This window comes from Galeopterus variegatus, unplaced genomic scaffold (genome assembly GCF_000696425.1).
Source record: "Galeopterus variegatus unplaced genomic scaffold, G_variegatus-3.0.2 Scaffold1839, whole genome shotgun sequence".
NCBI lineage: Eukaryota > Metazoa > Chordata > Mammalia > Dermoptera > Cynocephalidae > Galeopterus > Galeopterus variegatus.
In genome coordinates, this window is record NW_007727950.1 from 1,109 (window position 1) to 26,685 (window position 25,577).

At 33.7% G+C, this 25,577-nt stretch overlaps 1 protein-coding gene across 1 annotated transcript in view; it reads left to right on the top strand.

Moving 5' to 3' along the window:
* The first annotated feature begins 12,465 nt into the window (after positions 1-12,465).
* Positions 12,466-25,577, top strand: part of LOC103595765 (B-cell scaffold protein with ankyrin repeats-like) — a 168,324-nt gene continuing 155,212 nt past the window's right edge. Inside the window, exon 1 of the mRNA XM_008579230.1 lies at positions 12,466-12,562. Within this exon, the coding sequence (XP_008577452.1) occupies positions 12,466-12,562 (97 nt within the window). The remainder of the gene's footprint in view (positions 12,563-25,577) is intronic.

The following is a 25,577-nucleotide window of genomic DNA, read 5'->3' on the forward strand; positions in this document are numbered from 1 at the left end:
AGTATAGGAAGTCTTCCCTCATCCAAATTTTAGATTCATAATCATCTATATCTTATTTTAGGGCTTTTATGATTTGATTTTTTTATTGTTATATAATAATTGTACATATTTATGGGGTATATCAGATAATTTGATACATATATACAATGAATAATGCTCTAATCAGAGTAATTGGGATATCTAGCATCTATATATTTTTAATTTCTTTGTGTTAGGAATATTCCAAATCTTCTCTTCTAGCTACCTTGAAATATACAAGGGTACTCCAAAAAGTCTGTGGAAAAATGGAATTGAAAAATAATAAGAATCTTTTCATGAACTTTCTGAAGACCCTTCAGGCACTAAATTATTAACAACTATAGTCACCTGCTGTGTTCTCAAACACTAGAACTTATTCCTTCTATCTAACTGTATGTTTGTGCCCATTAAGCAACCTTTCTTTATTCTCCCCTTCCCCTACCCTTCTTAACCTCTGATAACCACTATTCTACTCTCAACCTCCATGAGATTAACTTTTTTTGGTTTCCACATTTGAGTGATGTTTTTCTTTCTGTGCCTGGCGTGTTTAACTTAAGAAAATGTCCTCCAGGTTCATCTATGTTGCTGCCAATGATAGGATTTAATTCGTTTTTATAGTGGAATAATACTCCACTGTGTGTATGTGCCATGTTTTCTCTATTCATTTATCCATTGATGAACATTTGGGTTGATTCCACATCTTGGCTATTGTGAATAGCACTGCAATAAATATGTGACAGAATTTGGATGTGTTGTCCTCCCAGAACTCATGTGGAAATTTGATCCCCAATGTAGCAGTGTTGGAAGCTGATTGAATCACAGGGGTGGATCCCTCATGAGTGGATTAATGCTCTCCTTGGGGGTGGGTTAGTGAATGAGTTCTCACTCTATTGGTTGCCATGAAAGCTGGTTGATTAAAAGACCCGGGCACCTCCCCCTCTCTGTCTCTCTCTCTTGCTTCTTCTCACCATGTGATCTGCTTGTACCCACCAGCTGCCTACTGTTTTCCGCCATGAGTAGAAGCAGCCTGAGGCCTGGAATAGTTGCAGCTGTCCCAGAATCATAAGCCAAATAAACCTGTTCTTTATAAATTACCCAGTCTCAGATATCCTGTTATAGCAGCACAAAACGGACTAATACGTTATGAGAATGCCGATATCTCTTTGCTGATTTTCTTTCCTTTGTATGTATACTCAGTAGTAGGATTGCTGGATCATATTGTATTTCTTTTTTGAGGAACCTCCATACTGTTTTCTATAATGGCTGTACTAAGTCACATTCCCATCAGCATTTGCTATTTTTCATCTTTTTGATAATAGCCATTTTAACTGGAGTGAGATGATATCTCACTGTGGTTTTGATTTGCATTTCCCCGATGATAGTGATGTTGACCATTTTGTCATATGCCTGTCGCCATCTGTGTGTCTTCTTTTGAGAAATGTCTATTCAGATTGTTTACCCATTTTAAAATGAGATTGTTTACTTTTTTGCTCTTGAATTGTTTCAGTTCTTTGTTTATTCTGGTTATTAATCCTTTGTCGAATGGATAGTTTGCAAATATTTTTTCCCATTCTGTAAATTATCTCTTCATTCTGTTGATTATTTCCTTTGCAGTGCAAAAGTTTTTTAGTTTGATGTAATCCCATTTGTCTATTTTGCTTTTGTTGCCTGTGCTTTTGAGGTGTTACCCCCAAAAATCTTTGCCCAGACCAATGTCCTGTATTTCCCCAAAGTTTTCTTCTAGTAATTTCATAGTTTCAGGTCTTACATGTAGGTTTTTAATACATTTTGAATTGATTTTGGTATATGGTGAGAGATAGAGATCTAGTTTCGTTCTGCTGCATATGCATATCCAGTTATCCCAGCACCATTTATTGAAGAGACGTGTCCTTTTCCCAGTGTATGTTCTTGGTGACTTTGTTGAAAACGAGCTGGCTGTAAATGCATGGATTTATTTCTGGGTTATATATTCTGTTTTGTTGGTATTTTTGTCTGGTTTTCTGCCAGTACTATGCTGTTTGTGTTACTATAGCTTTGTAGTATATTTTGTGTATATATTATATATTTTGTGGTATATTTGTAGTATATTTAAGTCAGGCAGTGTGATCTCTCCAGTTTTTTCTTTTTGCTCATGATTACTTTAACTATTTAGGGTCTTTTATAGTTTCATATGAATTTTAGGATTGTTTTTTCTATTTCTGTGAAGAGTGCCATTGGTAATTTGATAGGATTGCATTGAATCTATAGATCAATTTAGGTAGTAAGGACATTTAGACAATATTAATTCTTCCAACCTATGAGCATGAGATATCTTTACATTTTGTTTTGGGTCCTCTACGATTTCTTTCATCAGTGTTTTATAGTTTTCCTTGTAGAGATTTTTCACCTTTTTGGTTAAATTAATTTCTAGGTCTTTTATTTTATTTTATTTTATTGGTAGCTATTATAAATGGGATTTCTTTCTTGATTTCTTTTTCAGATTGTTCACTGTTGGTGTATAGAAATGCTACTGATTTTTTATGTTGATATGTGTCCTGCAACTTTACTGAATCTGTTTATCATTTCTAACAGTGCTTGGTGGAGTCTTTGAGTTTTTCTAAATATCATGTTGTCTGCAAACAAGGACAATTTGACTTATTCCTTTTCAGTTTGTATACCCTTTATTTCTTACTCTTGTCTAATTGTTCTGGCTAGGACTTCCAGTACTATGTTGAATAAAAGTGATGAAAGTGTGCATCCTTGTCCTATCTCAGATAATAGAAGAAAGGCTTTTGATTACCCTTTAGTATGATGTAAGCTGTGGGTTTTTATATATGGCCTTTATTTGGAGGGGAAATCCATTTTAATTTATAATTTTTATCATGTATTTAAGTATTTCTGTTTCACTTCCTTCCTTCCACAATTCTGGAGCTCTTCCTCCTCCTTCTACTTTTTTTTTTTTTGGTATCGATCTTAAAGGAAAATAAATAACTGACATTTCTTTTTGTGAAAACTTTAGTACAATGTTAAATTATTTTTAAGGTTCACTTTCTATAGATTATCTCTTCCCTTTTATCCAAATTGGAATCCATGCGTGGTTACTATAATCCCATCCTTACATATTCCTCAACTCCCTGATCCATCTCTTTTTCTATCAAAATGGCTTGATAAAGCCCCAGTCCTAAATAAGTCTATCCAACTGCATTCTTCCTGTCTGAATTCAAGAGACTTTCAAACAGGTTGACAATATTATAAATTTAGGCAATTCTTGTTACATATTCGTTGTTTCATAAAAGATTTTGATAGTAAAAAATAGTGAGCTCAAAACTATATTTCCTTACAAGGATGCAGAATGCAGTTTTTTTTTTATATCACCTTGGTGTAATATGACATATTCACTATATACAGATGGGCAAAAAATCTCTATCATATTCTGCCCAGCACTTAGCTACTAGACATGTAGCTATTGAGGACTTGAAGTATGGCTAGTTCAAATTGGATGTGTTATAAATGTAAAATATGAATACATACCAGTTTTCAAAGAGTTACGACAAAAACTAGAATGAAAATCTCTCAATAATATTTATATTGATTTCATGTTGAAATGATCATATATTAAATTTATTGGAATAAATAAAATATATTATTTCAATTAATTTAACCTGTTTCTTCTTATTTGTAGCAATATGGTTGCTAAAAGAATTAAAATTACATATGTGGCTTGCATTTGTGATTTGCATAACTTTTTCTGCTGGACAGCACTACTGTCAAATTTCAGAAAAAATTTCAATGAAACAGAGATTTTATTTTCCTCTAGTGACGTATTGTTGAATATATTTATCAGAGTACTCTCATAAAAATGCTAGAAAAATTCATAATTTCTCCAGAGGTTTTGAAAGAATCTCTGTCCATTTATGCTTATCATGGGAGGTATTTTCATAGTGATATTTCACTATTATTTTAATTACCATTTTTCTCTTGAAATTAAGTATTTTCAAATATTTCTTTGGCATTTGTATTTGCTTTTCTCAGTGTTACATATTTATATCATTTACTCATATTTCTTCTTTTCTCAAGAGAAATCTTAAATTATAAACTAAGTGAAAGTGAATATACAACTTATCAAAATGTATGAGATGCAGTGAAAGAAGTGCTTAGAGGAAAATTTATAGGATATAATGCATATATTAGAAAAGAAGAAAGATGTAAAATCAATAACCTACGTTTCCACTAGAAAACTAGAGAAAGAAGAGCACGTTAAACTTTAAGCAAGCAAAAGAAAAAAATAAACATTAGAGAAGAAATCAATATTTCTATTATGCCTTTTGTCTTAAAAAATTGTGAGATCACATTACATAGTGAAGATTTAAACTTCATTCAAGTGCATTGCCAATATTTTTCTTAATTTATCATTTGCTAAATGATTTTGATTATGATATTTGTTGCCATTGAACATTTTTTTAAACACATATTGTGTCACATATGCTTGTCGTTTTTTTTCATAGCTCCTGTTTCTGTTTCGGCTAAAGGAGTCTTACCCCTATGTCACACATGTAGTTTTTTACATTTTTTTTCTGAGATTTTAATATTTACAGGTGATTAGGTACTATGCCTGGAATTTATTTTTGCATATGACATGAAGAAAGAATCCAACTTAATTTTTTAAAATAAGGGCAGCTAATCGAGAAATCATTATTTATTAAATGACCCACACTCCGCAGTGAATTGAAATACCATCTTTGCCATATAGTAAAGTCTCATATATCCTGGAGTCTGTATTCTGAGTTCTCTATTCTGTTCCACTAATGCATTTGTTTATTTCAAGTCAATATCTGCTAAGGAAAGCTCTCCCAAGAAATCTTTTCCATAATTTTCTTGGTTTTTATTAGATATTTGTTTGTCCATATTTCCACTTGTATTTAAACATTATCTACTCCCTCCCACAAAACAGTTAGGATGTATAACACATGGTTTATAGGCATTTAATAGAAGGAAGTTAGCAATTCTAAGCAGCAAGAAATTTAATATGGGGAACTAGGTTTTTATGAAATTGATGTAAGGGGTTTGGGATCAATCTCTAAGCTGGGTCACCAGAAACAATTTTCCTAACTAGCTCCACAGGGCTATCTACTATCTCTGTCACCATCAGGAAGCCAGAGAGACAGAAAGGCACTGAACCAGCTTTTAGCCCCTGGAACACACTGTTGTCAGGACTCTGGGAATTTGACTCCTGAGCCATCTCCTAGGTTGATAGATCTATACCAATAAAAATAGATGCCTTTCATTCCACTGGGAATGCATTATATTTACATATTATTTGGGGAAGAATTATTTTTTATATGCTTGTAAATCTTCTAGTGGATTAATTTGAGTGGAAAATTTTGTCTTTGAAAGATCACAGCTCTCAAAAGAAATATATAGTAATTTATTTTATTTAAATCAAATGACAAAGTTGCAAACTTTCCACTCATTCATGTTACAACCATATGAAGGTTGAACTTTCCCAATGTGGTTCTGTGAAAAATGTAACAAGATATTGCTTTCTATATTTAAAATGTTTTTCCATGTAACATTTTATCTCAAAACTTGTCTAATTAATCATTAATTAAAAATTGTGGCCTCTTCATTGAAATTATGGGAAGGAAAAATATCTAATTTTTTATTAGCTAGTTTGAAACTGTGTGAGATGTTATGATAAAACAGTTAATGCCTTTTTGAAAGAATTTAAAATGAACCTTTGGATATGTGTATAGAATTGAAGTTTAAAATATGTCAAGATTATTAATTGTTACAGACCAATCAAACTAATCTCCTAATCTCCCCCTTCTTTCCTATACATTTTTTAAAAAGACAGTTAATTTTAAAAGATAACTAAAGCCCTAATTTATGTTTATATTTGTGGGCTGATTATACTGATATCTCTGTCTACCTGTATTGACTCAAATATGGGATCTGTCACTTACTTGTTGCGTGACTTTGATCAAATTACTTAGCTACTCTGAAACCCAATTTCTTTATATCTGAAATAGGTAACACATATTTTCTAGGAACATCATGATGATTAAATGTAATTCTGTATATAAAATGCCAAAAGTATACATAGCAGGTGCTTAGCAAATGGCAAATATTATTACTTTCAGCATGAGATTGTATTTAACTCTCACTTTTATTAGAAGGAATGTGTTTACGTAGCTCATTCTCTGCACTTCTGGTATCACGTATGTATGAATTTCAAGACCAAGAACCTCATATAAATGTTCTTCCCTATTCTGCAGATTAATTTTTCTTATCGCTATATTGAACATTGCAGTTTCTCAAACCTATGTATCTCTGGGTATTCACTACAAATTGAACTTGAGGAAACCTATGATATCCTATGAAAACAAATTATATGGTACTATATGTGAAATTGTATGTTGTCTTCAGGGAAAATAGTTAATGTATAAAGAAAATTTTCTCGTTTTAGCCATTTATATCTATTTAAACATCATTTAAAAAATAAGAAAGTGTTTAATTTTTTCATTTATTTTTGAAGGAGACAGTCCACAGCAGTATTATATATTATTCCACTCCCCACATCCCTCAAAAAACAAACAAAAACCACATACAAATGTTCTCCCCTATTACACACCAATTGACTGGATTATAGTGGAGTTGACTCGGAGTGTCTTAATGACTTTTGTGATGAAGCCATTTCTAATATCACCATAAAGGTAAAAGTAATATTTGATATAGTTGATATAATTGAATAGGTAAAGCTTTAGTGATATATTTAGAATTGTTTAAATGTCTGCAGTAATCTATTGTCTATTGGGTATAAATCTATACAGTTATCTCCCCTAGATCTTTTTTAAAATTTATCAATACACAATATAGTTGATTTTCATGTCCCTTTACCAATTCCTCCTTTTGTCCCTTCCCTCCCCCCGTCAACTTCATACCTGTCCACTTATCTTAACAAGTTCAAGGAATTATTGTGATTGTCAACAAAATGACTGAAAGGTCCTCCCAAGCAAATTCTACTTCTGAGTAACATCCGGATAATTAGGAAACATTTGTACTTCAGTTCTTGTGTGAGTACCAGTGTGCTGAGAAGTTACCAATTAACACACATTACATTTCTGCTTTTCCTTAGAAAAATATAGCATTAAAATGTATGCTGTAAACACATAAATAAAATATGTGTAATATTTTTTTACTTCATGACCCTATAGAATCATTTTCTGATCTGGTGCACATAATGGATGCATCACCCAGTAGCTGTAGGACTTTAGGTTACTCCTTTACAAGACCTTTCTATACCTAATGGTTTTTCATCAGCAAAAGATGAAAGGACATATGTAATACTTGGAGCAAATTGGTGCTCTGTAATTTATAGTTATCATGGCTTTTCCTAGGTGAGTAGGTGAGTCGCCTTATGGGACATTATGAAGAGTGACTCATACATTTCTTACCTGATGGTCAATATCTGAAATACTTGAACTCATACTTCCAAGACTATCCCTTTAGAGTTCTGTTTTCCAAACTGTATTCTGTAGCATATATTTTCCTTGGAAAAATTCTGTGGTGCAATAAGTTTGAATATACATATTAGAATATTCCAGTGGTCTGAGAAATTCTGCAACTAACAATGCATCTTCAATTTCCTCTCACTCATTGTTTTACAAATATATTGAACCATGGGATGCATTGTTTTCTCAACACTGGTAGAGAAATACGTTCTTTTGCACAAAGCTATCGTCTCTGTTAAATGGCAAATAGTTCTTGAGAGGATGGCTCTTCAGCCAGAGATTGGTAGCACTGCTTTTGGTTATGTCGTCTTTAGTACTATACCATACAATAGTGTAAATAAAATTCTAATTCTTTCCTAATGGCCACATTTTGACTGAGAGGGAGATAAGCTTGTAATAGGAATAGAAACTGAGGGGCTATAGAGTAGGGAAAGTAGCATTGATAGGCTGAGTAGGGCACACACAATTTGTCTGTTTCTTTCATTCCCTTGTTATTGATTCCAGCTATTCATGTGGGATGGTTGTGGGATGTGCTAGAGACAATGAGAGGAAAATTAGGAGATGGTTATCTAACAGGGAAAGTAAAGTGTGTGAATGAAATGGAACTAGTAAAATGCATGGGGAATTCTAAATATAAGAATATTTTGACTATGTATGTTTATGCAATTGGTGTTCACATAGCATATGTGTATCTCAATTGATCAAATAATTTTCCAGGTATTTTTACATTAGACCATGTAAACTTGCCACTGTGTCAATAATCATGTAAGCTATGTGACATCTCATTGTTTAAATATTAGCATTTCATTCATCAAAACATACCAAAATTGAGAGCAATTTGACCACAGTGACCATAAACAGATTGTTTCCATGTTAGAAATGTTTGTCAAAGAAGCATGTTTGAAGCAAACATACGGACTGTTAAGAGTCATCCTAGTAAATTATTGTTGAAGTTTTTTTCTACCTAAAACAACAGTAATGAATATAAATGCAAGTAATTTAGAGCGAAAATGAATTTTATGTATCATAAGTTGACTAACTTAACAGGCCATGTAGAAAAGGACATTAGTATGACAATGGTTTTTATTGCTCAAATAGATTAGATGCTATTTAAAGGAAGGGGCTCTGGCATCAGTTTAGTAGAAATAAGCACATTAATAGATACTGGCTGATTAACTAGTACTTTAGAGCGAAAATGAATTTTATGTATCATAAGTTGACTAACTTAACAGGCCATGTAAAAAAGGACATTAGTATGACAATGGTTTTTATTGCTCAAATAGATTAGATGCTATTTAAAGGAAGCGGCTCTGGCATCAGTTTAGTAGAAATAAGCACATTAATAGATACTGGCTGATTAACTAGTACAAAGAATGACATTAGAGTAGATAATTAAGTTTATGAAGATGGATAAAGTCGTAGCCATGTATGAATGCCCTACATTGCAGGCACTCTGAATGCCACATTGCTGAATATCCTCAGAGTTCTTATGTCTGGGATTACCACCATAGTTTTGGCAATCTTTTTCAAATTGTTTGGTTTGCAGAAGGGCTTCTTTTGATCATTAAAAAATCTTAAAAATTTATGGAGCCATTTACATAAAGATAATTTTAAGGCATTTCCCAGTATTAAATTAACTTTTAATCTGATAACAAGTTAGTCTAGTTATTTTTACTAAAATTTCTATAACTTTTAAATATAACTTAGACTATTTAGCAATTTAAATATCTTCTGGGGTAAATAGAAAGAAGTATGATTGGGTCTAAAAGCAAGTGAAATTTAACATCCTGTATACGAATATTAATACATTTTCTTTTCTTTTTCTAAAACATGAACAAAATGGAAAATATGTAATAAAGACAAAAAAAGAAATAGAAAAAGCCCACGGTATCTGTACTTCTAGTTTTTATTTTTCTGTGCTTACTTTTAATAGCTTCACTTGTTCAGCTTTGTAGCTTTAATATACAGTTACTTACCACTTAATGACAGAGATACGTCCTGAGAAATGTGTGGTTAGGCGATTTCGTTGTTGTGCAAACATCACAGAGTGTGCTTATACAAACCTAGATGGTATAGCCTTCTACACACCTAGGCTATATAGTAAAGACTTTGGCTCCTAGGCTACAAACCTGTACATCATATTACTGTACTGAATATTGTAGGCAATTGTAACAAAATGTTATTTGTGTATCTAAACATATCTAAACATAGAAAAGGTAATGCAATGTGCCAGGACATTACAGCAGCTATGATGTCACTACATGATAGGAATTTTTCAGCTCCGTTATAATCTTATGGGAACACCATTGTATATGTAGTTCGTTGTTTACCAAAATGTCCTTACGTGGCACACGATTGTGTTTAATATTTGTATATGGACTTTAAAGTTACATTTGTATGGCTATTTGGTGAAGTATCATTCATAAATATTTCAATTATATTGCTCTCTCCTCATATAAATTTATTTCACAGTGTTTAAAAACCAAAGGAAATGAAAAAGGAAAATCCACAATGATTTATTGGATAAAAGAATAGACCATCCACCATATAAGACTATTGTTAACTAATCTAAGAAAGACTGAATAGTTTTTAATAACAGAAATTTTTTATAGCACTAGATTTGAAGTCAAATAAGCACAGGGTCAAGTCCTGGATCTGTCAGTAACTAATAAAAACTTCAGTAACTCAAAAACCCCGACTGATAATAACTCAGTAACTCAAAAAACCTAACCTTTTTGCAAGCCGTGCAACCTCTCTGATACCTAGAAGGCATTATATTTGCTGATGATCATGTTAATTTTCATGAAAATATATGGTTGACAAAAGTAATTCAATTAATATATCTTATCTTAAAAGAAAAACACTACAGAAATTAAAATAGCTTTCACTAGGTATTTGGAATTGTGGATATTAGTCTGGAAAGAGTGGACTAAAGCCTACATAATCCTATGCAGGGGTAATTATCCTTCATTCACTTATTCTTCAAACATTTATTGTTCATCTCCTGTGCTGGTTTCAGAGGATGTCCCAAAAGGTAGCTCTAGCCCTCATGGACCATATCTAAGTGAAATAGAGATGGGATAAGCTGCATAGCTCTATTTCATATTATTTTCTCTTTAACTCAACATCAGATCACTCAAAAACCCTAAGCTTGCCAATGTCTGAATAATTCAGTCATGAGAACAGGTTAGCAGGGGCAAGCAACAGCTAAGAGTGTTTTCTCTAACTACTGGGTGACTACTGATGCATAACTGCTGTTCCAGAAAGTCACCACTCATTTCAGAAAGCAGTCATGGGTACAGTCCCCTGAGATGGCACTTTGCAAATTGCAGTCATTCTCAAAAGACCTTCCCCAACTTTTGGCTATTCTACCTTTTCTCTTGTTTAAGAAGAAAATTTTCTCAGACTAACTATTTTTTAGCTTAAATATAATATATTTTAAAGGAGCATTCGTATCATTACCATAAATGAGAAACTGTTACCACAGGCCATAAGTAGAAAGTGACCATACAAATATACTGATTGAAAATGAAATGGTGTTGAAAAAATTTTAGCTAAGGAACAGACTCTGCATATAGCTCACTCTCTCTTTGATAGTGTTGGAGTTCATGAAGTCACTAGAGCTCTGAACTGACACATTGTCCTTGTAGTAATCAGGATTGGAGAAGTGTTCTAAGAGGACTTTCTCTCTCTGTGACTCCCTGTCACTGTGCCTCCAAAAGTTTCCCTCCCACCAGTGGTACATGCTGTTCTTCAAACACAGTTCCCTTTCCAGCAGGTTGAAATGAACTTTTACTTAGTACTAACAGGTGTCAGGCACTATGATACATACTCTACATACTTTCTCCCTTAACTCTCACGACAACTGATTTCATAGGTGGTGTTATCCATGTATTACAAGTGTGGGATACAGGCACAGAGAGGTTATTTGCTTCAGGCTGTATAGTTAGTCAATAATAGAGCTGGATTTTGAATCCAGGACAGCCTGACTGCACAGGCTAGCCTCTTAACCACTATATGTCTCTCTGAAGTAAACTTATTTCATTCTAATGTAAGTATCGGTCTACACCCATATCAGAAGGGTATTCCTCCATGTGGACATTTCTCTTTTTGTGATAAAGTAGTAGTCGTGTTAGTAGAAACATATGCAACATAAAAGATGATATTATTACCCATTAAAGATCAACATATAAACTTTCTTTATGAGGAATAGAAGAGACAAGCACAATTTCCAACTGATAATAGTAAAAAATTTAGAAAGTTCTGCAACTTTCAAGGTCATCGGAGATGAACGAAGTAACAGTAAGTAAAATATCTATAAAGTAATGCTAGAAAAACAGTGTCTTTAATGAAGGCCATTAAGGTTTCTAAAATCATCAAAGTTGTAATACAGATGTGATTAAAATATATTGTAAAATGCCAGCAATAAAGAGTACTTTAAGAATGCAGTACTAATAATTTGCATCTTCCCAATGCTTTGCATTCTCAAAGGAATGATCAAACTCTCACTAATTGGCTCTTAGAAAATTATTCTAATACATCATTTTCATTGACTCAATGAGAAATCTAAACAGAGATCATTTAAGCTATTTCATCAGGGTTATCCTACAAACACTGTGGGAAGAGAAGCAGAAAGTATATTACACATATATTGTTTTACTTCAGAAAGCTTTAGGAAAAGGAGAGAAGGAAGTAGAGCTGAAAGCCACGTTCAGATGTTGTGGTTGACAGAATAATGGTCCCTCAAAGATGTCTGTTCCCTAAACCCGGAACCTGTGAATATGTCAAGTTAAATGGCAGAGGGGAATTAAGGTTGTAGATGGAATTAGGATTGCTAATCTGCTGACTTCGAGATGGAGAGATCATTATGGATTGTCCAGGTGGGCCCAATATAATTACAAGGTTTCTTCTAAGTGGGAGAGAGAAGCAGAAGAGAACAAACCAGAGAAATGGTAGCATGAAGAGGACTTGGCCCAAAGTGACTGGCTCGAAGACAGAGGAATGGGGCCGTGAGCCAAGAACTGTGGATGACCTCTGGAAGCTGGAGAATGCAAGTAAATGGATTCTTCCCTAAAGCCTCCAGAAGGAACCAGCCCTGCCAATATCATGATTCTAGCCCAGAGAGACTCATTTAAAACTTCTAACTTTCGGAACTGTAAGAATAAATTTGTGTTGCTTTAAAGCCATTAAGTTTATGGTAGTTTTTTACAGCAGCAATAGGAAACCAATACAGATTTCTGAACACACGTGGCCTCAGCAAAGGCAAAGAGTAGAATGAACAGCACAGATAGGGTCCTAGCCATCAGGTGTTCAGACACCATCAGTCTAGCTAAAATATTGGCTGTAACTGTGAAGAACTAAGCTTATATAAAATACGAAGAACATACCCATGTTACCCTTAGGGTAGTCATCTTCAGCAAGATATATACTTGTTCATTGCTGAAATATCTCTCTGGAATTCACAGTTGTTTTAAGGCCAAACAAAAAAGAATGTCCCATTATTGTTTCTTCACAATCAGTGGTTTTACTAGTTTGATATTATGTGTCAATATGCTACTGGCTACTGCTGCTATTGGACTTCTTACTAATACAAATATGTGAACTTCAGAAAGGTATTTTATTTTCTCACTGCCTCATTTATAACGAGCGCAGAATGGAATGAGAAGAACACAGGGTTGTCATGAGGTTATAATAAATTAATGCTCACCTAACACTAGAATAGTCATTGACACATATTAGGCATTTACTACAATTTGGTAGCCTTTATTATACTTACTATAATCATTATCATCATCACTGCTGTGCATGCCAATAACTGCTGGACGCAGGCCCTAAACCAGGCATACAGGCTTCATATTTTATCTCTATGAATTAGGGATCAGTATCTTCATTTTTGTTCAGGTAAAGAAACTGAAGTTCAGAGTGTAGGAAGTCACTTAACCAAGGCTGAAGAGCTTTTAAATGACAAGGCCAGGACTGTTCCTGAAACGTTTTGCTAAACTTCTACTAGTCTTAGTGCTAGATTCTGTCTGTTTCTATTAAATGAAGCCCTGTTCTATCCCAACCCCTCAATGACAAAGGCGTGTTATGGAACAACTGATTTAGGTGTACCAGTATCTTTCCATTCCTTTTAAAAGGTCAGCAATGTTTTTTATGATCCCATTTTGTTGTTAGGGAACAACTGATTTAGATGTACCAGTATCTTTCCATTCCTTTTAAAAGGTCAGCAATGTTTTTTATGATCCCATTTTGTTTTTTTGTTTGTTTATTTTGGTGGCTGGCCAGTTCAGGTATCCAACCCTGACCTTGATGTTTTTATCACCGCTCTCTAACCAACTGAGCTAACTGGCCAGTCCCCCACTTTGTTTTAATATCTAAGGACATGAACCATTTTTAACTCTGGTAGAGAATTCTTTTGAAACCATTTTCTCCTAATGATAAAATTTCAGTTGGAGTAAGTCTGGCTTGCCATACATAGAACCATATGGCAAAATTTTAAAAGTTATTTTCTTATAAAAGTAATATATGTATGCTATGTAGAACATTTGAAGAATAGACAGTAATATAACAATATCAGTCCTCCACTCAGAAATGTGTTGATAATATTTGTATTGAATTGTATGAGTTTGTGTGCATATATGCAAAAGAGCTCATGTTGCGCTTATGGTTTTTTAATTTTCAGTGTAGTTTACATATTAATTCATGATACATTTTCATTTCTTTTAATGTCAAACCATGAAAAAACAGGGACACTTAAACAGGGACATTTTGAAAAATTTAGATCTTTTCAATTTGTAAATTAATTCTGCATTTTGTGATACTTAAGGATTTATTGACACTTTACTTCCAAGTCAATACTTTTACAATGCTTTTACATTAGGATAAAAAAGATTAGAAGATTTCTCAACCACAGGTCTTAAAGAAATATTAAACTACCTTGTGTTAAAGTAATTTATACAAATTCACTTCCTTTTTATAATATGTAAGTCCCTTATGCTTTATAATCTTTTTATCTCAAAGTCTGAACAGTTGTTATTTATAATAATCACTTAATGATTATTAATAAACATATAAAGGCATAAATTAGGGAATTAATATTTGTATTAATATTGATTAATATTTTTATCAATATTATACTTATGGTTGATTATGGAAAATTATCCTGTAGAATTTCAAAATAACTATTTGGAAGCATGAAGGATTTCCAAAGAATGAACTGGATTATTCATTTATATATATTTATTTGAAATTGCTGATTTTCAACTTTGTTTACAATTGTAAACTAATTAACATAAAGGAATATCCTCAAGTTCAGGCAGTAAATTTTTAAATGCTAATAGTATTATATTTTTAAAAACTCGGATAAAAATTTATTTCTATGGAAAAATTTAATATTTGGAGGACTATTTCTCTATATTGTATTTAAATGTAAATAATGGAGCAATCAGATTCAATAAATGGATTACTAAAGTTAAGAATAAATTTAAAACATTTATTTTCAAATATTCTTTAAATAGCTATGTCTTTAAAACTTTGATGTGGTATAGAGCTTCAGTTTTTGATGGACAGTATCCTATACATTTTGTTTGGATAAAAGAAAATATAAACAATTGTAATGTTTCCTCTGGTTCTTCATATTCTAAAATCATATTTCTTTGTCTGGAAGTTAACGTTTTATAAAAATTATGCATAGATCTTATTATATTATACACTTCCAAATGTCAAACATTAATCAAAACAGCCCCATTAGGAATTTCCAATGCTTCATTATTTCAGTTCAGAAAAGATTTTAGTATTCAATCTTGTACAAAATATAAGCCATGGGTAAAATAATTGAACATTAATTTTTTTTAACTTTGGCTTTTGGAACTAGGTTAGAGCTTGAGTTCTAGAATGTTAATTTTCCTAATATTACACCTGGAGCCTGGGAATTAATAATAGTAAAAAAATGAAATCTTTGTAAAAGTTAGTGTGAAATGGAATACTCTTAAAAATACTTTTACTTAATTACATATTATAATATAAAATCCCTTTAAAAATCATGACCTCTATGGCTTTTTATAGTTTGGGATAAACATCACAAATACAGTATTTACTTCAGAATTGCAATCTAAATTTGAGGTACATAATTTCAAATATTCTGTTGATTGTAATTTGACTCTCATCTGACAAACAAAATCACTTTGATAAATTAAGATAGATTTTAAACGTTAATGATTTTAATGAATTGAATCAATCACATGCATTCAGTTCCTTAGTAAATAACATTATAAGTTATTTGACTCTTTTCTCATAGGAAAGACTAAAATCTTCCTTTTCTTTTTTTACTTCAGCAGAACTTGAGAGATAAGAATTGTGGCTGTAATCATCAGCTATGGTACTAGAAATATTATCAGTATAAAAGAGACACTACAGTGAATCTCAAACTTGAGTAGACATAAGAATTACCCAGTGCTTGGTTATTTGATGATTCTTTGCTGAGCACCAGTTCTGGGAAATTCTGATTCTGTCAAGCTCCCAAATGTGGTTCTGATGCAAGTTGGCCCTTGACCACATTATGAGAAGACAGTGGTGTTAATATGGAAGAGATGTAGTTGTTATCAAGAGCTGTAATAGAGTTGAGGTTGTTCTAGAACTATTTAGTGTTTTGGTCACTTGCTGTTTTGTAAACTCTACTCAGAAGTCATGTTTGCCATGAGCATAGTCCCCAGGAGGCCCTTGGGGAGCTTCCGTGGGTGGTAGGAGACACACTTTGCTGAGTCTGCTATTTCCTCTGTGGTCAAGAATGGCTGCAGAATATGCAGACATCAGGAAGGAAGAGGGGGCTACTCATTTGCTAGTTTTGCTTGCATGAAATGAGTAGAAATTCATCCTATTCTTTGTTTCAGTATATACATGTTTTCTAATATATAGTTGTTTATAAGATATTTTACAATCCCCACAGGTGGATGTGAATTTTGAGATGAAATTCCTGCAGAGGATTTTGCTAAATGTATATTTTTAATCAGTTAAGTTTTCATAAGATGATATCATATGTAATTCTGCACATAGCAAAACTCTTGAAGGACCTTAATGTCAAAGTGGCAATCAGTTGTTTGACAATGTAAGTAAATTGTGTGATCCCTTTGGAGTTAGAGGACACAGAGTGTATTTTTCATGTCCTTGATTTCTATACTTTAGGAATAGAGGCTAAAGAGCAATTATTTGCACAGTTAGATCTGCCTAAAGTCCCATGAAGGGAATTCAGGAAGCAAAAGCAAACTATTTGATCACTGCTCTCAAGTCATGATTAGCCATACTCTCTGTTTCCCACCACTGCCACCATCTTGTGCTTTGGAAAGAATTCAAATTGGGGAGTGAGGGAGAACAAAGAAGCGAGGGAATGCCAACACAGTTTCTCTTGCTCAGAACTAGGACAGCAAAATTAGACTTGCTAATGGAACAAAGTTACTCTCTTTTTAATCTGATCAACTGCTCTTATCCATTGGTAATCCCAAGGAAGGAACTGCAGCTTTATTTCACTTTGTCAGTAATATTGCCTGCAGGGATATGGTTTGATACTCGAACCAGAGTTGGCAGTAGATCATGTGAATGTAAGTCAAGCTTTATGGCTTACAATGGGTATAAGCTTGGGCAAGTCTCCCAAACTTCCCAGCTTGTCTTCTCAAGTTAGGATTTTGTTTTTCAGTTAAATTTCATTAAAATACTTTTTTTTAAGAAAAAAACCTGTAATACTATGAATAATATAAAAACACACCATAATATTCATCTGAATGCACTTTGTATATTATTACTATTGTATGTAATTTCAGTACGTTACTTTGAAATGTGGCACATTTACAGTCAAGTGGTAAGCCACTTTTCAGTAATAGAACTCAGGGATGTGTTTTGAGGACAGGGATCAGGATGGAGCAATAAATATTCCTCTTCAATGTTTGAGTTAAGCAATGTTAAGAAATAAAACAAAAGAATGAGGCAGAGGGGGAAATCAAATATTTCCTTTATTACTGGTGAAGTTGATATTGGCTAATATGGCTTATTTCTGTGACAAAGTGGCATTTGTAAGGTGAAATCGCAAAATTAGGCAGATATACTTCTTAGGCAGGAGACTTTTTAAACCATAGGTTAAGAGCTATCAAGAACATATTCACTCATATGCTTCAGGATCTTAATGAAACAAACACAGAATTGGAATACTAATTGCAAGCTTATTCTGAATTCTGACCCCCAGGATATTCTCCATGTTTTATACTGATACAATACAACTGGAAATATAAAAATTTGAGGAGTAAGTAGAATCTTCTACTAATGTACTACAAAATAAAATTATGTGTATGGCACCCAGGATCTTTAAACATATTTATTTTGAGGTCTGAATGCTAAATCCTATATTTATCAATGGTCAAAATGTGTCAATTGTAATTTCTTCAAGAAGTAATTTTTATTTTTCAATTACACTAATATTTACTAAGTCTTTTAAAGAAGATTCAATTTGCACTTCAGAGATGTACTGAAATTATTGTTGACTGAGTTGATAGATTTGTATCAATTTTGTATCAATTCTGACTTCCTAAATTTTTAGGGTTAGATAATATGGATATATAAAAATTAAAGTAATGGAGTTTAAAATATATTAAGTCCTTTAGTGACTCTGTTAAGGAGTTGCCACTGAAGCACTGGACATGTTTTGTTTTTATTTTTTCAAATTTTATAATTTTTATTAATTTTTTGTCAGACATTTTTTATAGTCAAGAATAGTAAGGTGCAATCATAAATAAAATTCAACTTTTAAGTGTACTATTTTTGGATTTTTAGAAACCTATACATTTGACAAACCAATATCTAGTGACTCAAGGATAATATTTCTGTTCCATGTCTTCAAAATATCTACCCTCACTACTTTAACTTTTGTGTAATTATATGTTTTATCTGAAATTAACTTTATGTTTGTAGAAAGCGCTTTGCCACAGGGCAAAGTATTTCCAAGATGAATTTTCTAACAACCGTATAAGACCTATAAAACCTTGATCCTGCTGCAGCCTCTATTGCAACTCTAGCAAATTTTCAGTAAGTGTTTGTTGATCACCAGTGTGGGCAAGAGCTTGTTCTACAGGTTCAATTACTAACAAAAGAGAACTGGGAAACATGAGTTCAAATCTAATTTTCCTATATATAAGCCACAAAGAATATAAGGAAGTCATTATATAAAAGAATGTAACTTGTAGGCTTATGTTTCTCAGCCATTTTTTTCTTTTTTAGTAACCTAGTTTATATATTTATTTAATTCTGAAATGAAATTAGCACATCTATTCCTACTCTTTCTTCTTCTCTTTCTTCTTTTGTTCAATGTAGATCATAACTCAGGCCATCTTTTCTGTGAATCAAAATAGACTACCAAATATATTACACAAAGTTTTGTCAACTGGAAGATTTTCCTTTCACTGTTCTCTTTCAGAGACATCCATGAATGGGGCTGTAATGCAGCAACCACTCTCTCTGAACTGGCACCAGCATATTTTTCAGACCCATCCAGAAACTAATGTCATGCTTCTTTTTTCTCTGATGAGTTAGGTAATTCTCCATGAGTCTATAGTTGTATATTGATGGAGAGGTGGTAAAGCAGTAAGATTTGGAGTCATAGAACTTTTGAGACACACACTCAGGGAACCTACTTGTCTCCGCCAGACCTGCCTTAGTCTGGTTTTGAATATATCACATGCATTTTCTAATGGAATATGGTTACACACAACCAAATGTGTAATTTGGTGGGTCATAGGACACCCAGTTAGTGATTGGTCACGTAGACTATATAAACACTTAGTATCTTATAAGCAGACATTAATTTCTATCAATACCCAATAGTAACTCATAAATTTTCAAATAGAAAGGAGTCATTGGAAGAATAAAGCATAGTCTTCCTCCAAAACCACAAGGTATGTGTTGGGGATCTCCTACAGAGAGTTGCCAGAAACTCAACAAAACACTATTATACAGCTCAAAAGATGTTCGTTTACACCACAGCCTGATTGTATAGGAGAGCCCTTCCTTACTCTTGACTCTACTCAAAACTGGTATCCTCACTGGCTATGTGGTAAATAGGTCAGAATACCTAAATATGTATGTTTTCTTCAAAATACAAAGAGGCCTATCAAGTGGGTATCCTGATATACTTTAAACCATTGGATACATAGAAAGTTTGCCAATACTGCTGGCCCCTGAACTTCAACGTGTTTTATCCCTCACACTCTGGCACAAATGTACCATATTATGACATCTAAGGCATTGCTCTTTCCTTAATTAATTTCTTCAGTTATATATTTTACATATAATATATAATGATATACCTTATGATATATCAATAAGGTCAATATTTCTACAGATTTTATTATGACAGGGAGCATAGGCTTGAGGCAGGGCAGAGATGGGTTACTGCTGTCCTTGCCAGGTGACTGCAAACTGCTTTTTATTATCTTTATTTCATTGCAATTATAAAGAATGTGATTATTTGAGTATTTATTTATAGTTTGCATAGGCTGGTTGATTTGTTCCAGTAAAGATATCATGTATAGAACAGTAGTTAATATCAACACCTGATTATGTTTATGAAAATCAACAATTATTTTACAAGACCCTTTGGCTTTAGTACTTACAAACTAATAAGTTAAAAAGACTTGTGAAGAAATAATCAACATTTCATCCTTCAAGTCTTTGTTGGTAACACTAATCTTTGTAATTCTCTAAATATATATGTTACATTCTTGGGAGAATTACAAATATGTACACACACACACACGCACGTGCGCGCACGCACACACACACACACATATACATCCCTCATTCTCTGTAAGGATTCTGACATTTGCTATGTATGTGTATTGCCACTTACATCCCTGATTTCCAAAATACCCACAGGATATGGCCATGGGCCCACTGGAACCATTATTAGATATACTCAAGGCAAAATGGCATATGTCCTTACATCTGAGTTCTATAAATTCCCACTCTTACCAGTGCACCGTGGTAGTATTTTGAGTCTTTGGGAATTTGCATCAGTTAAGACCAGTAACTAATAATCACTAGAATGTATTCCTGGGTATTCTATTATGGGTATTTCTTTTTCCCCAGTACAAAATGGCTGCAGGTTACTCTGAAGAAGGCATGGAGGGAGACACATGGTGTATACATGTTTAGCAGCGTAGAAGGATTCTCTCTCAAAAAGAACTGACCTCCCCTCTGTCAAAGGCCTCTAAGTCTGTAAACTAGTTAGGAGTTTGTGAATTTCCATTATGGCAACTAAAGTCAGTTTCTGCATTCAAATCTAGAATTGTTTTGTTTATAAAGATGAAATAGAACCTTTATAGGCTATACATATATTTCTTTTCTAAGGACCCCCAGGTCAATTAGCTACCACCACAATCCCTGCAGTGAAAAATACTTTGATTACTTACATTGTCTCTAATGATTAAATGTTGTCATCTGTTCTTTACCAATTAAGAGTTTATTATTCCCCACTGACATCAAAAAATCTCAATTTAAAGGTCTAATTTTGATCATTGTCTCTGCTACAAAAAGCTGACATCACAGCACTTTTCATGAATGAATTTATTAATGCTTAGTGAAGGGAATGTCAGAACAGTAGAGAGTAGGTTATGAAAACTGGAGTCATGGAAGAAAAGCCACACAAAAAGGGATACACAAAAAAGCAACCACTCAGGATTGCTTTGGCTATTTGTCATCTTTTGTTATTCCATATGAATATTAGAATTATTTTTTCCATTTCTGAGAAGAATGTCATTGGAATTTTGATGGGGATTGTAGTGAAGCTGTAGATCACTTTGGGTAATACGGACTTTTTCACAATGTTAGTTCTTCCAATCTAAGAGCATGGGATATCTTTCCATCTTCTTGTGTCCTCTTTAATTTCTCTCAACAGTGGATTTTAGTTGTAGAGATTTTCCCATCCTTGGTTAACTTTATTCCTAAGGGTTTGTTTGTTTGTTTGTTTGTTTGTTTTTGGTGACTATTATAAATGGGCTAGCTTTCTTGATTTCTTTTTCTGCTAGCTCATTGTTGGAGTATAAAAATGCTACTGATTTTTGCGTGTTGATTTTGTATTCTGCAATTTTGCTGAAATCATTTATCAACTCTAAGAGTTTTTTTGTAGACTCTTTAGGCTGTGCTATACATAAGATCAATCATCTGCAAACAGGGACAGTTTGACTTCATCTTTTCCAATCTGGATGCCCTTTATTTCCATCACTTCCCTGATTGCTCCGGCTAGTACTTCCAACACTATGTTGAATAGGGGTGGTGAGAGTGGATGTCCTTGTCTTGTTCTTGTTCTTAAGGAAAAAGCTTTCAACTTTTCCCCATTCAGGATGATATTCTCAGTGGGTTAGTCATATATGGCTTTAATTGTGTTAGGATACTTTCCTTCTAGACCTAATTATAGAAAGTCCTTAGCATAAATGAATGTTGAATTTTGTCAAATGTTTTTTCAGCGTCTATAGAGATGATCATATGGTTTTTGTCTTTGATTTTGTTGATGTAATGTATCACATTTATTGACTTGCGTATGATGAACCAACCTTGCATTCTTGGGATGAATCCTATTTGATCATGGTGTATAATTTTCTGTATGTGTTGCTGTATTCTATTAACTAGTATTGTATTGAGGATTTTTGCATCTATATTCATCAAAGATATTGGCCTGTAGTATTCTTTTTTTGTTGTATCTTTGTCTGGTTTTGCTATTAGGACAATGTTTACCTCATAGAATGAATTTGGGAGAATGGCCTCTGTTTCAGTTTTTTGGAATACATTGTAGAGGATTGGTATTAATTCTTCTTTAAAGGTTTGTAGAATTCTGCAGTGAAGCCATGTGATTCTGGGCTTTTTTTGTTGGGAAACTGCTGGTTATAGCTTCAGTCTCTTTGATTGTTATTGGTCTGTTCAGATTTTCTATGTCTTCTTGATTCAGTCTTGGGGGTTTTTATGTGTCCATAAATTTATTCATTTCCTCCAGGTTTTCAAATTTGTTGGTGTATAGTTGTTTATAGTAGTCTCTGATGATTCCTTGTATTTCCAAGGTATCACTTTTAATATCACCTTTTCATTTCTAATTTTTTTGTTATTTGTGTCTTCTCTTTTCTTTTCTTAGTTAGCCTTGCTAATGGCTTGTCAATTTTATTTTCTTGAATAACCAACTGTTTGTTTCATTGATCTTTTGTATCATTTTTGGTGTTTCTATTTTATTTAGTTCTGCTCTAATCTTATTTCTTTTCTGTCTACTAACAACACTACCTGACTTTGAACTACACTACAAAGCTATTGTAACCAAAACAGCATGGTACTGGCATAAAAACAGACACACAGACCAATGGAACAAAATAGAGAATCCAGAAATCAACCCATACACCTACAGCCATCTGGTCTTCAAGAAAATCACCAAGAATACACACTGCAGAAGAGACTTCCTCTTCAGTAAATGGTGCTGGGAAAATTGGACATGAATATGTAGAAGAATGAAACTAGAACTGTACCTCTCACCATATTCCAAAATCAACTCAAAATCAATTAAAAAACTAAATATATGTCCTGAAACAATAAAACTCCTAAAAGAAAACATAGGGGAAACACTTCAGGAAGTAGGGTTGGGCATAGACTTTATGAATACAACACCAAAAGCACAGGCAACCAAAGGAAAAATAAACACATGGGATTATATAAAACTAAACAGCTTCTGCACAGCAAAAGAAACAATTATTAGAGCAAAAAGAAACAACCAACAAAGTGGGAGGAAATATTTGCAAAATATACTCTGACAAAGGATTAATATCCAGAATATACAAGGAACTCAAAGAACTTAACAGCAAAACACAAGAAATCCAATTAAAAAATGGGTAAAGGATCTGAATAGGCATTTCTCAAAGGAATATAAATGAATGGTCAACAGACACATGAAAAAATGCTCAACATCACTCAGCATCTGGGAAATGCAAATCAAACCACTTTGAGATGTCATCTTACTCCAGTTAGGATGGCTAATATACAAAAGTCTCAGAATAATAAATGCTGGCAAGGATGCAGAGGAAAAGGATCCCTCCTGCACTGTTAGTGGAACTGTGAAATGGTGCAGCCTTTATGGAAAATGGAATGGAGTTTCCTCAAACAATTACAGATTGATCTACCATATGATCCAGCTATCCCACTGCTGGGTATATATCCAAAGGAATGGAAATCATCATGCCCAAGGGATACCTGTTCTCCAATGTTTATTGCAGCTCTATTTACAATAGCTAAGAGTTGGAACCAGCCTAAATGCCCATCATCAGATGAGTGGATAAGGAAAATGTGGTATATCTACACAATGGAATACTACTCTGCTATAAAAAAGAATGAAATCCTACCATTTTCAGCAACATGAATAGACTTAGAGAAAATTATATTAAGTGAAATAAACCAGGCACAGAAAGAGAAATTCTCTCTCTCTTTTTTTTTTTTCTGACTGGTAAGGGGATCACAACCCTTGGCACACAGTGTGGTCCACATCACACTCAGCCAGTGAGCACACCTGCCATCCCTACATAGGATCCAAACCTGCAGCTTTGGCACTACCAGTGCCACACTCTCCCGAGTGAGCCACAGGGCCAGCCCCAGAAAGAGAAATTCTGCATGTTCTCACTTATATGTGGGAGCTAATATAAATAAATAAATAAATATACAAAGAAACAAGTGGGGAGGGGGGAAGACACACAATCACAATAATTCATTGAATTTGTTAAGATAAGTGAACAGATAATGATGTTGATGGGGAGAGGAGAGGAGGGGAAAGGGAGGGAGGAAAAGAAGAAATTGGTAAAGGGACAGGTAAATCAAATACACTGTATATTGATAAGTTAAAATAAAGACAAAACAAAAAGAAAAAACAAAAAAGCAACAACTGCCAAAACTAGAATGTGGAGTGAGTAGGAGGGCAATAATTAACTCTATCATTCCTTCTCATCTTCTGATGGTGCTTTCTATTGAAGTAGGCATGGGAGTCTGGGTGATGTAATCCGCAGGGGGCAGCCTGTAGGAGAGGAATTAATCTAGAGAGATTACAGAAAATAATCAGGTCCTGAGGAGATCATTCTTGAGGGCGAATTAGAGAAATGAGATGCACTTCAGAGGCTGTGTGAGATGACAGTACTACCATATTCATTGATTCTGACAATTGTTTTTGTATTCCAATACTATGAAATCAGTGTTTATCTTAAGATTTGTAGTATAGTATAGTGTATTTAATCACAGTATTCTTTTCTTAAAGGAATGTAAAAATAATGGGCTGTCTTATGATCAGTGTTGTCTTAGTAATCTATGGAATAATGGAAATAAAAGGAGGGGAAGGATATGGATATTGCAGGAATCAGATTCCTCAAATTTGCACTAAGTCTGAAACATTTTTCCACCTCCACACAGATTTATTGTGTTGTATGTTTATAATTTTTAAAAATGAAATATTAACAATTCGTACCAGTTAAAAACTCAATATTCTAATTTTCTCTGTTCTTGAGTGAGTGTGTAAATAATAGTGACAATGCCCATAGAGCCGTAGAAATAAGGAGAGAAAAGGGATCTGGATAATCTATATTCTGAATAATGAGCTCTGGTTCAGTCATAGTTCAGTTAAAATAACCGTATTTTAGTGGAGACTTTGAATGATTCATCCTGAATGATTAAGTGGACCAGTGGGGCAGTACTAAGTCATATTGAGCTAGATGGCCTGGCTTTGAATATAAACTGAGCTACTTATTATATGTGTTAATCTTGAGCAAGTTAATTAATTGGTGAGTTAAGTATCTGCAGTTTCCTCATCTGCAAAATAATTATAAAAACAGTAACTACCGGGCTGGCCCGGTGGCGCACTGCTATAGTGCGCCGCTTGGGAAGCGTGGCGGCGCTCCCGCCAAGGGTTCGGATCCCACGTACAGACCGGTTCCCACTCACTGGCTGAGCGAGGCATGGGAGCAATGCCGAGGGTTGCGATCCTGTTGCTGGTCCCGGTCCGGTACGGGGGCAACACTGAGG